The 13,633-nt window shown below is 42.8% G+C and overlaps 1 protein-coding gene across 1 annotated transcript in view; it reads left to right on the forward strand.

The window, feature by feature from the left end:
- The window catches only part of Syt9 (synaptotagmin 9), a 200,332-nt gene that overhangs the window by 47,260 nt on the left and 139,439 nt on the right, over positions 1–13,633 (forward strand). The window contains exon 2 of the mRNA XM_045146317.1: positions 5,124–5,475. Coding sequence (XP_045002252.1) covers positions 5,124–5,475 — 352 coding nt within the window. The remainder of the gene's footprint in view (positions 1–5,123; positions 5,476–13,633) is intronic.

The following is a 13,633-nucleotide window of genomic DNA, read 5'->3' on the forward strand; positions in this document are numbered from 1 at the left end:
TTGGCAAGGATGAGCTCCATACAGCTCCTGGTTCAGTTTTATGCACAGCTTCCTACCACCCACCAAAAAACATCTCCCCTAGAGATCATCATCCGAGCTTGACCATTTGCCTTTCTAAAGAATTGAATCATCATCTAATTATTTCTTTGACCTTTGGCCAGAAGGACCAATTAAGCTGTTCCTAGTCTTCAGAAAAAAAAAAAAAAAAATATATATATATATATATATATATATATATACATATCATTATATTTTGTCACTTAAATTATTTTTTTTACTTTGGTTTAGTTTGCAGATGTAAAAGAAAATACACAATGAAAAAATATACATCACTTAAAGGTTTATACTAAAACAAATGGCTGTGTACCCAACACCTAACTTAAATAACTTCTCTCAATAAAGCTCTTCTGTGATCCTAAGCCTACCCTCTGCCTCCCTTTGTTGAGGCTGTGGGTCTGAGGAGGGGAGAATGTCCTTAGTGATTTGTACTTCTTTTTGAAAAGAGAGAAAGCACAAATGTAAGTGTCCAGAGGACATGCTGAGCCATTACTAGACATGCAGGTGATTCATTTGGTGGCTGGTGCGGCAGGGCGGGCCAGCACCGCTTTCTGCTGGCAGGTGTTCGGAAGTCCTGCTCGCTCGCGTGGTGTCTTTGTGTGAACGCGAAGAATTCTCTTTGGCCAGGAGTTGTATTTTTGTCATGACTGTATGCACATAAATGTGTACTACTATGTATCTGAAGGACTAGAGCACTCATAGGCACTTATACACCCATCCATAATTCAAGGTTGAAGTGTCAAGTGGCCTCAGTACTCCTCAGACGAACTTCATCATTATCCTTCATCATTATCAGATGCCAGCTATGTAAGTGCCACTCAGTGTTTAGATGGACAAGATCTCTATTCTCGTACCCCTCTACCCCCATGACCAGACTTGTGAGCAAGCTGTTTTTTGAACATATGACATGTAAGTCAGTTAACAAGTGGGAATTGTTCTTGAGGAAGGTCAGGAGTTGTTGCAGTCCGGTTCACATTGCTGGTAGAATCACCCAACCAAGAGCAGCTTCTGGGAAAAAGAGGTTTATTTTGGCTTATAGGCTCGAGGGGAAGCTCCACGATGGCAGGGGAAAATGATGACATGAGCAGAGAGTGGACATCACCCCCTGGCCAACATAAGGTGGACTACAGCAACAGGAGGGTGTGCCGAACACTGGCATGGGGAAACTGGCTATAAAGCCCATAAGCCCGCCCCCAACAATACACTCCCTCCAGGTGGCATTAATTCCCAAATATCCATCAGCTGGGAACCTAGCATTCAGAACACCTAAGTTTATGGGGAACACCTGAATCAAACCACCACAGGAGTCTGATAACTACCAGTACAGTTGAGTCATAGCTTCAACTTGTACGATGTTATCTATGCCAAGCAGAACCCAAGTTATATTGGGTTATAATACAACACAAGAGGTTATATTGTTATAAGCCAGTGAGGTCAGGGCTCATGTGAGATTCTTTCTTTTAATTTTTATGAGACAGTATCTCATCATATACATACATACTTACATATATACACACATGTATACACACACACACACACACACAGACACACGAGACTGGCCTACAACATGTGATATAGATAGGCTGTCTCTAATTTTTTTTTTTTTTTTCTGAGGTCTCACTCTAGCTCAGGCTGACCTGGAATTCACTATGTAGTCTTAGGGTGGCCTCAAACTTACAGCGATCCTCCTACCTCTGCCTCCCGAGTGCTGGGATTAAAGGCGTGCGCCACCATGCCCAGCCTGCTCTCTAGCTTTTGAAGATCCTCCTGCTTTTGTTTTCTGAGACTAGGACTAAAAGTGTACACTACCACCCTTAGTTCATCATATGGAATTTTAAGGTCCTGGGTGACCATATGTCCTAGTTTACAGTGGACAATTCTGTGTTAACTGTCTTATCCCTATGTGGTTATTACCATAATCCCTTTTCTCTCTTAAAAGCATTCCAGCTTTGGACAGTAATTATTTGGTCATATATGTTAGTTGCTTTAGTCTTTTTTTTTTTTTTTTTTTTGCTATGGCAACAAATCCTTTTAAAATCTTAGTGACTCAAAGCATCATCTATTTGGATTTTACTCATGGATTTATGTATTACTTACATCTCTATGCCAAACTGTGGGCCAGGCTGAAGTTTATTCCTCATTCTGGACTTGGGGCCTGTGCAATGAACATTTTTAGAGAACACAGGCTGGAAGATCAACCCTAATCTTAGAGCTCTTTTACTCATGTGCAAGGTCAGAGCTCAGTAATCCTCTGGCCTAAACTGGGAAGGGCTATGTAAGCTCATTTTCCATTGGCTAGAACAAGTCACATGTACAGAACCTCAAAATATTTGAGTTTAAGCTAGTCTACCAATTGTAGAAATCTGCATCAATAAAGTGATCTGTTGGAGCCAAGCAGAGCCCAAGGTCCCACTGCCCCTTCCATGAATTTATAAAGGGAATCTATACAGTATGTTTTTTTTTTTCCCTCTTCTTAGTGCCTTTAACCTTTCCTCCACCAACTGAACTTCTTACTCCTCCTATCCTTGAACTTGAGATTTTTTTCAAAATTTATTTTTATTTGAGACAGAGAGAGAAGAAGAGAGAGAGAAATAATGGGTGTGCCAGGGCCGCTAGCCACTGCAAACGACTTCAGATGTATGTGCCACCTTTTGCATCTGGCTTATGTGGGACCTGGAGGATAAAACATGGGTTCTTAGGATTCGCAGCAAGCACCTTAACTGCTAAGCCATCTCTCCAACATGAACTTGAAAGTTTTGCTCAATTCCCCTTCACTTGGTTTAAGTGTTCAAGAGATTGGCTTTTCCTAAAATAATCTTGGAAATTCCTTAAACTCATTGGTTCAGTGATGGATCAATGACACCTTCCTTGCTTTCAATTTCAGTGGGGCGTGTAGAGTAAATGGACATAGACTTGTGTTCAGGTACCCACGTTGATATAAGAATCCAAGTGTTTCAAACAAAATATAATATTGTTGCACTACAAGGTCAGAGATTGATTCTTGCAAATAAGGGACATTCATGTGACCCAGGCTGGCATCTGGCTTTCTCTCAAGAGCAGGTTTTCATGACAACTAGTATTATTATTATCCTGTAAGAATGAGAAAATGGAAGGGGAAAGCAGGGGAGGGAAGGGAATTATCATGGTTTATTGTCTATAATTAGGCAAGTTATCATTTTAAAAAGTTAAAAAAAAAGAATGGGAAAATGACATCAAGAGTCATGCTGAAAAACAGGGATGGTATTTGGTCAGCTTGACTCAGTAGGTAAGTGGCTTGCAAGAGGGTTCTGCACACTGGACCAGGAATACAACTTGTCACAGATCATAGAATGACTGTGAGGACATAAATGTTTTAGATCATGAGCCTAGGGTGGTATCAAGTCTGTCACTCCCCCCCCCCAACACATACACATTGTGTCTCCAAAGCACACTATCTGACAAACAATACACGTCCAGAGCACTTGGGTGGAAGCAATGCAAACAGTAATGTGGCCAGTGGAGGCAAACACTAAGGAAAGTCTTTGTGGCTTCTGAATGTAACACCGCACAGAAAAGTCATGTCGGGGCATCCTTTAAAGTAATGGCGTCAAGAACGAGTTGATGTTTCAGCTTCTCTGGCCTGACACAGGGTAGGATGGTAGCCTGGGGGAGGTTAAACTTTGCCCCTGAAAATGATGGACAGAGCCTTTGGCCGCTAGATGGCCGTGGGACCGCGGTCATGTGCGGACACTGCCATTATCTGCCCTACTCCTTGCCCTCACCACTTCGGTGCATGGTGGCCAACTTCTGGTACAGCTTCTGTGTTGATTTCAATGTGGGCTTAATTTTTTTTTTTTCTTTTTCTGGCCACTGGAACTCATTCTGCCTATCAGAGCTGTGTACTGAAATGTTGGATGTTTAGTGTGCTTTGAGAGCTGCCCTCCAATCAATGACTGAAGGAGTCAGTGGATCAGGACCCCAGGACCTTCTCTCCTTGGGCGGGATAGCCCCGAGGTGTCTGGGTGCTTCCCAGTATGCTCAACCTCTAGCCCTCACCGTGGTCCCATTTGCAGACCCCCTGCTTCCCTCGCTTTCCCTATCTGTGCTTTCTTCGGTTACCTAGTCGACCTCTTGGCCTGTATACTTGCCCCAAGATCTGATAATGGGGGTACTCCAACTATGACAACTTGGCCTGGCTCCTGAAGATCTGAGTAGTGGATACTTTGAAGCTCTAAATTTTATCAAAGATGTGATTTTTGTTTGGCTTAAACCCTTAAAAGTTAATAGCAATAATAGAAAAACATGATTTCTCTAGTTGAAAGAAGTTGTAACTTAATTCTCAAATTCTATGGCTGTCTGAGATTAGATTAAGTTTTTTCTGCGAGGGGTATGGTACATGCACATGTATGTATGCACCCATGTGGTACCCATGTGTGCTTGCCTGTGGGGGAACAGCAGGTGTTCTAATCCATTGCTGTCCTATCAGTTATTATTTGAGCCATAGTATCTTACTGATCCCAAGAGCTTTCCTTTTTTTTTCCCCACAAGCCCCAGTGATCCTTGGGTCTCTGAACCCCACAGGACTAAGGTTACGGGTGTGCATGGCCATTCCCCGCTGTTCTGCTTATGTGGATCTTGAGGATAGAACTCTCGTGGTCCCTCAGACCTCCTCAGGTCCTCAAGCTTGCATAGGAAGTGCCCTTAACTACTGATCCATCTCTCCAGTCCCAGTCATTTTTAAGGACGTTTGAAGCTTCCCTGTTCAGGAAACATTAACGATCAGTGCCATCTATAGTATAGAAGCTCATTTGACTTTCCGGACATTCACATTCTCCTTGAATACACACTGGTCTGTTCTTTCTAGACAAAGTTTGCATGTGATGTTATCTCCTCTCTGTTTTTGCTCACTGGTCCTTCGGTTTGGGTCTAAATCCTGCTGGTCAGCTGACTCCCAGCGTCCTGCAGCCAGCTCTTCCACGGTCACCTTTGAGGGGGTGAGTGGATGAGATGGGGAACCTGCAGGCACTGCGCAGCAGGCCAGCCTGGGGTGTTCAGTCACACTGACCTTTGTTTATGCTTCTTTGCAGATATCTCCGTGAGCCTGCTGACCCTCGTGGTCACTGCCTGTGGCCTTGCTCTCTTCGGTGTCTCTCTCTTTGTGTCTTGGAAACTCTGCTGGGTTCCGTGGCGAGAACGAGGCCTGTTCTCTGGTAGCAAAGACAACAACCAAGAGCCTCTTAACTATACAGACACAGAGACCAATGAGCAGGAGAACAGTGAGGACTTCCTAGACTCGCCCACGCCCTGCCCTGACTCCTCCATGAAGATCAGCCACACCTCCCCCGACATTCCCCTCTCCACCCAGCCAGGGCCCCAGGAAAACTGTGCCCATGCCATCCGTGTGCAACGCCAAGTCACAGAGCCAACGCCATCGGCTCGGTCAGTACTGCCCTCTCCTTTCAGAATGCAAGGCACGGGCTGTCCCTTCCCCACCTTTATTTGGCAGCGACACTGTTGTTTAACCAAGGGGCCTGTAACCATTAGATGTCTGCTTAGGGTCGGAGACATGACAATGGGAAAAGTATGCTTCTTGGGGTGAATTTAGTTCCTGAGCTCTGCTGAGCTTCCATGGAGGTCCATATACAAGGAAGGGTTGTTAGGACTTAACATGGGTCAGGTATGGTGTACAAACTTTATACACATCATGTTGGTGCAGCTTACTATTTGGAAATGGGTATGATTATTTTCCTTTTACCACAGGAGAAAATTGAGGTTAGCAAAGGGATCCGTGAGGATGCATCCTAGTCAGCATCCCCCAGCACCAGACCTGAGCTCTTGGTTATGCTTCCCTGGTTCACTCAGAGGTTATGTTTCTGACTCAGCACAGCAGTCACAGATACACATCGTCACACAGGGCTTTGCCTCGGCCTGTTACTATTATCACTATTGTTGTCTTGAGACAGGCCTCTCTCTCCCAAGTCTCTGAGGTTGCACAGATGAATTTGAGTCTGAGCACCCAGTTGTGATCCCTGGAAATAACAGCCAGCTTTTAGCCAGGCATAATGGTGCATGTCTTTAATCCCAGAACTTGGGAGGCAGAGGTTAGGAGGGGCTGTGAGTTTAAGGCCAGCTTGAGGCTACAGATTGAGTTCCAGGTCAGCCTGGGATAAAGTGAGACCCTACTTTGAAAAACCAAAAAGGAAAAAAGCCATATATATAAATATAATTTTTATGTATTTTAAAGAGAGAGAGAGAAAAAAAGACAGACAGAGAGAGAGAGAATGAGCACGCTAGGGCTTCCAACCCCTACAAGTAAACTCCAGACACATGTGCCACCTTGTACATCTGGCTTACATGGCTCCTGGGGAATCAAACCTGGGTCCTTTAGCTTTGTAGACAAGTACCTTAAAAACTAAGCCATCTCTCCAGCCCCAAAACCCAACTTTTATTAAGAGATTTTAGGGGAAAAATACAGGAACAAGCCTTGTTTAAAGTAAGTGTATTTTCTTGGAGGGGGGGATATGAACAAGGTTTAGAGGTATTTTTAAGTCTTTTATTCTGTAAAAATAGGAATAAGATTTTACCTATTTTGTGATAATAAACTGTATCCTAGAGGTCCCACTCATTCACATTATTATGGCAATTGATACTTTAAATTTTTTCAAAGCCCTATTTTAGAATCATTTCCAATTTTGAATAAAAGAGCTAAACTTAAAATATGCTTCTGTAAGGAAATGGCTGGTTGGTTGCCATTTCATTTAGAGGGAATCCTCTGATATCGCTAGGATTTCTCTTCCGATTTAAAATTTAAAGATTTTCTAAAGCTCTGGCTGATGTAGTCCTGTAGTTCATGCAGGGGTGTAGACTCATTATAAACTCCTTACAGTACATCAAGACTGAAACCTTTCATATGGGAGTCTGCATGGAAATGACATCTCATTTGGTTCTATTCTATATGAAATATAGGATCCTCAATACAGAGTGATAAAATCATCTCTTTCTTACTAGATTTGATCTGAGCATTCTTCCCTATAAGTCTAATGAAGTGCTATCAATAATATCCCCATGATCATCACAATATTTATCTTAGAAAAATATTTAGATACTCTGTGCATCAATAAATATTATGTGCTTAAAAGAAAAATAAACCATTGTTACCTTCACCACAGATTAGTGGGAATTGGCAAGAAAATAAAGGAATTATCCCTGTAAAAATGTATTTCATATTAGATCATTTTAGTGTTGAAGATATGAAATTAAATTATATTTTCAGACAGTGAAATCAGGTTTAGTAATAGCTCAGCTGTCATTAGCAATCTAAGCTCTTCATAGCTACATTTGACCTAGTATTAAGAATTTGTATCATTGGGCTGGAGAGATAGCTTAGTGGTTAAGGCATCATGCCTGCAAAGCCTAAGGACCCAGGTTCCATTCTCCAGGTCCCATGAAATCCAGATGCACAATGTGGTGCATGCGTCTGGAGTTCATTTGCAGTGGCTAGAGGCCCTGGCGTGCCCATTCGCTCTTTCTGTCTCTCTCCCTCTATCTCAAATAAAAATAAAGTTAGAAAAAGAATTTGTATCATTATACATTTTAAACAGCTACACTTAAATTACTACTGACCTAGTTGTATGGGTTCTATTTGGAAATACATATCTTTGAATAGAAGTGTATGGTCCTCTAATTCTACAGTGATCATGTCACAGTATGAGAGCGTGTGTGTGGGCTGGAGAGATGGCTTAGCGGTTAAACGCTTGCCTTTGAAGCCTAAGGACTCTGGATTGAGGCTCGATTCTCCAGGACCCATGTTAGCCAGATGCACAAGGGGGCGCACGCATCTGCAGTGGCTGGAGGCCCTGGTGTGCCCATTCTCTCTCTCTGCTTCTTTCTTTCTCTATTGCTCTCAAATAAATAATAATGAACAACAAAAAAATTTAAAAAGAGAGAGAGAGAGAGAGTGTGTGTGTGTGTGTGTGTACATGTGCCCTGACAAAGTGGAAAATTAAATGAAATTTCCTTCATGCTCCATAATATTACTGTTGTCTTATATCTCTGGAAATAAAACTCAGGAGCTTATGAGTGCTAGGCAAGCATCTTATCACTCAACATAGTTCCCAGCTTTCCAAAACATTTTTAAAATATTTTATTTGTACTTATTTATTTATTTGACAGAGAAAGAAGAAAAGAGAGAGAAAGAGAGAGAGAGAATGGGCACACCAGGGCCTCCAGCCACTGCAAACCAACTCCAGACATGTGCACCGCCTTGTGCAACTGGCTAATGTGGGTCCTGGGGAATGGAATCTGGGTCCTTTGGCTTTGCAGAAAAGCACCTTAACCGCTAAGCCATCCCTGCAGCCCTCCAAAACATTTCTTGTCTTTCTTTTTAAAGTAACACAGTTTGGAAAGGAGAAGGCTTTCTGCAAGATGGCCCTGGACATCCTATTCTTACAGCTCTTGTCTCTTTCACCTTGTTCCTTGGTGTTTCTTTTGTCTTGTGACTGCCATTGCTTTCTTCCTTACCATCTCCACTGTTATCACTTGTCTCGGGATACCCATGACCTCTCCTGGCTCCAGTGGGTATAATACAGCCTCTTGGCTAAGGACATCCTCCCTGGCACTGTGGTTGGCATTGCTTCTACCAATAGCCTTTGCCTTGGAAAGCTCTACCTCACCTGTTATACTGGTGCCATTCTAAACCCTAAACATGAGTTGTGTTTTGTCTCCTAAGAACGTTTGGATGACTTTCTTCCATTTTTCCAGGATCAAATGTTAATATCCTGACTCTAGTTAGTTCAATTATTATTTAAACTATCCCAAACTCCTGTTAATTCTTTTCAATGTAGGTGAAATCCCTCTGGTATTAAAGACCTAATATATTGGGAATGTGGATATCTTAATTTTCTCAGAATCTGTTTAATATCAGTGCTTCCTATGAACTGTGTCTACCTTGAATATATGGAAATCCCCAGATCCCCAAAGTAGACCATCTATATCATTTCCTGGCTCATGCCTCATGATGGAAGTTCACGCTAGATTTTTTTTTTTTTCAAGTCTTCTTAAATGTCCAGTGTAAAACTTTGGTTTAATGAAAATTGAAGGCCCTGAATGCAATGGAAAGAGTCTTCCCTTTGGTCAGGGCCAGCACATTGTATAACCTCAGAGGTCACTGATCACATGGACTTATTTAGGAAGCTTTACCTGTCATACTGCAGTTATTCTCGCCCCACCTCTGTCCCCGTCAGTGTCAGCTGTTTCTTACCTGGTGACCTTATACATGCTGGTTCCTCAGCCAGGGATGCTTCTCTTTTTATTTTTGTCCTTCCTGGGCTACTTTGAAGTGTTAATGTTCTAGCTTAAATGTCTTCTGCATGCTGAGGTCTTCCTCACACCGTCACCCTGTGCAGAGATCTTCTTGACACCCCCACTCTACCACCAAGGATGCATCCTGTCCTCCACTGCCTCCCACTCTCCTGTGTCCTGTGGCTTTGCCTTCACCCCTTCATGGCATTCATCTCTTTCTAAGTCATTGTTGACTTGTTTATCGCCTCTACTTCCCTCCAGACTGCAAATTCTGTGAGGTCAGAAACCGCATCTGCTTGCTTGTTTGCCTGCTTGCTTGCTTCCTTCCTTCCTTCCTTCCTTCCTTCCTTCTTTCCTTCCTTCCTTCCTTCCTTCCTTCCTTCCTTTCTCTCTCTCTCTCTCTCTCTCTCTCTCTCTCTTTCTCTTTCTCTCTCTCTCTCTCTTTCTTTCTTTCTTTCTTCTGCGTCCAGCCCCTAGAGCAGCCCCAGCACATAGCCGACTTTCTTCTATGGGTGACTACAGAGCACACTGGGCAACAACAGGCCACTTTTCCTAGTTCTCTGACAACAATGGCAAAGGGTCAGAAGAATAGACCAAGTAGGGCCTCTGACAATGTGAGGCTGGTGGATGGGCATTTATATCAGGCTTTGCACTCATGAAGAGCCTCCTGTTTAGACCTTTGACTTTATCTCTGAATTAAGCAATCTGTAGAGTTAAAGAAATGCACAGTTAGGGCTTAAAGAAGATAAACAGCTTAGTTTAAACTTGGGTGCTTTTATTGGCCACAGCCCCAGTAAGCAGTATACAGAGAATAAATATTATAATTACTTTGTGAATGCTACCATTTACAACTTGTTTTCTGGGATCGAGGAGTGAACCTAGGGCCTAGTACATGGTATACAACCATGCTAGAACTGAATTATATCTACAGCCCGGAGTGACACATTTCTATTAAGCTCTATTTTTGTATTGAGAACAATGCATTTTCATATTGTTCTTTAATATTTTATTTTTATTTATGTATGAGAAAGGGAGAGAGGCAGATAGAAAGAGAGAATGGGCTTACCAGGGCCTCCAGCCACTGTAAACGAACTCCAGACACATGAGCAACCTTGTGCTTCAGGCTTACATGGGTCCTGGGGAATTGAACCTGGGATTTTTAGGCTTCACAAGCCAATGTCTTAACCACTAAGCTGTCTCTCCAGCCCACTTTTCAAAAAATTATTTATTTATTTTTGTTTGTTTATTTTTATTTATTTATTTGAGAGCGACAGACAGAGAGAGAAAGAGGCAGAGAGAGAGAGAGAGAGAGAGAGAGAGAGAGAGAGAGAGAGAGAGAGGGAGAGAGAGAGAATGGGCACGCCAGGGCCTCCAGCCACTGCAAACTCCAGATGCGTGCACCACCTTGTGCATCTGCCAGCCCACTTTTTTAAAAATTTTTTTTATTTTTTATGTATTTATAAGAAAGAGAGAGGCATATCATTCTTTTGGTTATATCTTTGGATTTTAATAAATGAATAACTTCAAAACTGGAAGTTGCCTCTATGTCAGTTTTCATGAGTCACTGAAACTAGGTAGAAATGACTATTTACTCTACTGGGACTTAATTATCAAAAACTATTATACCCATGGCATTAATCTCTTTAAACATATGTATCAGCATCTACAGTGTATAAAATTCTCTATTATGTACTATTTCTTTAAAAAGAAAAGAAATATACCTCTCTCCTCAAAGTTGTCCCCCCCCCTTGCCACCTAAAAAGAGCATCAGTCATACAAGTCCTCCAGTCACTCTTAGTAGATTAATCTTATAAGAATCATGTGATGTGGGGGATGGATAGAGACTGGCTAGAGAGGTCCAGTTCAGTGGTGAAGTCCTGAACCATCTGGGAGCAATGGGAATGGAAAGGACAGGCCATATGAGCTACGTAGGGAAGGTATTGGTAGGCAAATGTTCATGTTGTTTATAGAGGACAAAGCATTTGAAAGTAACAAGGTTTCAAGCCTTGACAGGGGTGGGAGGAGGAAGAGGGTCACACCTCACTTTATGCAATTGCAGTTGACCACACACCTCCACTGTCTCCAAGTAGGTGTCTTCATCCTCATTATCTCATTCAAGAGAGAATCCCTAAACACTAGGGTAAGAAAGCCTCAGATTCCTATCTCCTCCTGCCCTTGCAATATGTTCACTCTCTCTCTCTCTCTCTCTAGCTAGGACTTCCCCTTCTGTATCTGTCTTTGGCTGAGATAAACTCAACTCTCTCCCCTCCACCACATGGAAGGGTTCAAAAAGGAGCCCTTTATCACTGTGGCTTCTTGACCTCTGTGGTGGTTCTAAAGTCCTGATTTGCCTTTCTGTTTTCTCTCCTTGAACCCAGAAGCCTGCTCAGAAAGTTCAGATGAGGCTTCAGCTCTCCCAGCAGAAATGAGGGAATGTAGAAGAGTGTGAACTTGTCTTTGGTTGCACAGGAAAACTAGAGATAAAAGGCATGCTAGGAATTCTAAATACTGACTTGAAGATGGTGTACACTTATGTGAGAGGCTTCAGAGAAAGCTACTGGAGCCAAAGAGCTGAGCAGCTGCTAGAGAACAGGTCCAACCTGGAGATTCGGTGCATTTCCCCACTGAGGTCTACGGCATCACTTTGGCCCCGGAGACTCCAGAAGGCTGGACACCCTGACCTGACTGGCTCTGCCTCTCTGTACCTTTTACTCTACTGGATGCCTCACTTTGCACATTTGCATTTGTTGAATTGTGACTATGTTCTCTTTGTTAAGAACTGATGGACACGGTTGGCCTTCTGGGTGATAATTTAGAGACTATGAGGGTCATGACACTGGTTGGTTTCTTTCCTTCCTCTTCTTTGGGTTTCTTTTGCCCAGTCTGAGTAGCCTGTAAGAGATAAGGATTATTGACTTACCATTTCTTCTACCCCGTCTCCCTTATGTCCCCTGGGCAGCTTCCCTGTTCTCATTACTCAGCTTGCAGAGTGCTGCCTGATGTAGGGAAGTTAGGTGTTACTCTAGTTCTCTGGCTTTTCTGAATTTATAATCTCTCTCTCTCTCTCACACACACACACACAAACACACACACACACACGCATACACACATGCATTGGCACACGCACATGCAACTTCAGTAAAGCTTACCGCCTCCTAGAGGGAGCCCCAGGCAATGAGAAACTGTCATGCCCCATTACCATCTTTGCTTTCTACTTTAAGCCACTACCTTCCAGAGAAATTCAGCTGTTTTCCCAGTAGTAATACTGAATGGAAAGAAATTTGCTGGGAATGAAATTAACATGTAATTCATCTGACAGGTAATAGTATTCATATTTGTGACTGTTAGATGACTCTGTGTACTGGAATTTTGAATATTTTCTATCCAGTTGGGTTCATAGGGAATGGGATTTTTGCTTCTGCTTTTGAAGTACAGATTTCTCTAGCCCACCCCCCTCTACCCACTGGCAATCCTCTGTGGTTAGGAAGACCTGAACATGTAGTATTAATCTCTGAAGATTTATGTCTAAGAAGATGTATATGTTGAACAGAATATGTTCTATTGCTAAGTAGCCAACTCCATTTATTTCAAATTGAAATTGAAATAAACTTGGTATTTTCAGCTCTGCAGATAAGGGAAAAGACAAAATGTAACTATGATATGATGAGTCTACAAGCAATACTCAAAAAAAAAAAAAAAGACCCCTCAAAGGTAGTTTGCTATGACCAGAGATTCTTCACAGTGACAGCCTAGGAAGAAAGAGGCCCCAGTGGCTGGGACGAGACTGGGTGTGGACACAGAATCATGGCTCTGTCAGACTCAAGTCCCAAGCAGAAGCACCAGTGGCTCTTTGAGGGAACACTTTTATTATCCAAAAAGGACCACTGACTCCTAGTCCCTACCGGTTAGTCCTAGTTCTCAACCAGAATGGTGGAAACTGACTCAAGACCATATGGTGGACCTTTTAAAATGTAGCCAGCAAAGAAAATTTAATAGTAGAAGGAGATGGAGCTGGTACCATCATCCCCTTCTGACCTCTGCCTGCACTAAGGCATGTGCTGTACACGGAGACCAATAGAGAAAGATTTACTGTAGCACCAGAGAGGTTCCACTTCCAGCCACGGGGATGCCCTGGAGATGCCGGCAGCGAGAGCCAGTTCGATCATTTAATAGCATCTCCTATCTCCTCCGCCTCGCCTCCGTCAGCAGATACGGAGAAAGTTTAACGCTGGGTTGCTTTAGATGAAATTGAAATTTCAGAGAAGCAACTTCCAGACCACACCATTTTTGCCCATTT

The sequence above is a fragment of the Jaculus jaculus genome, chromosome 3 (assembly GCF_020740685.1).
Source record: "Jaculus jaculus isolate mJacJac1 chromosome 3, mJacJac1.mat.Y.cur, whole genome shotgun sequence".
NCBI lineage: Eukaryota > Metazoa > Chordata > Mammalia > Rodentia > Dipodidae > Jaculus > Jaculus jaculus.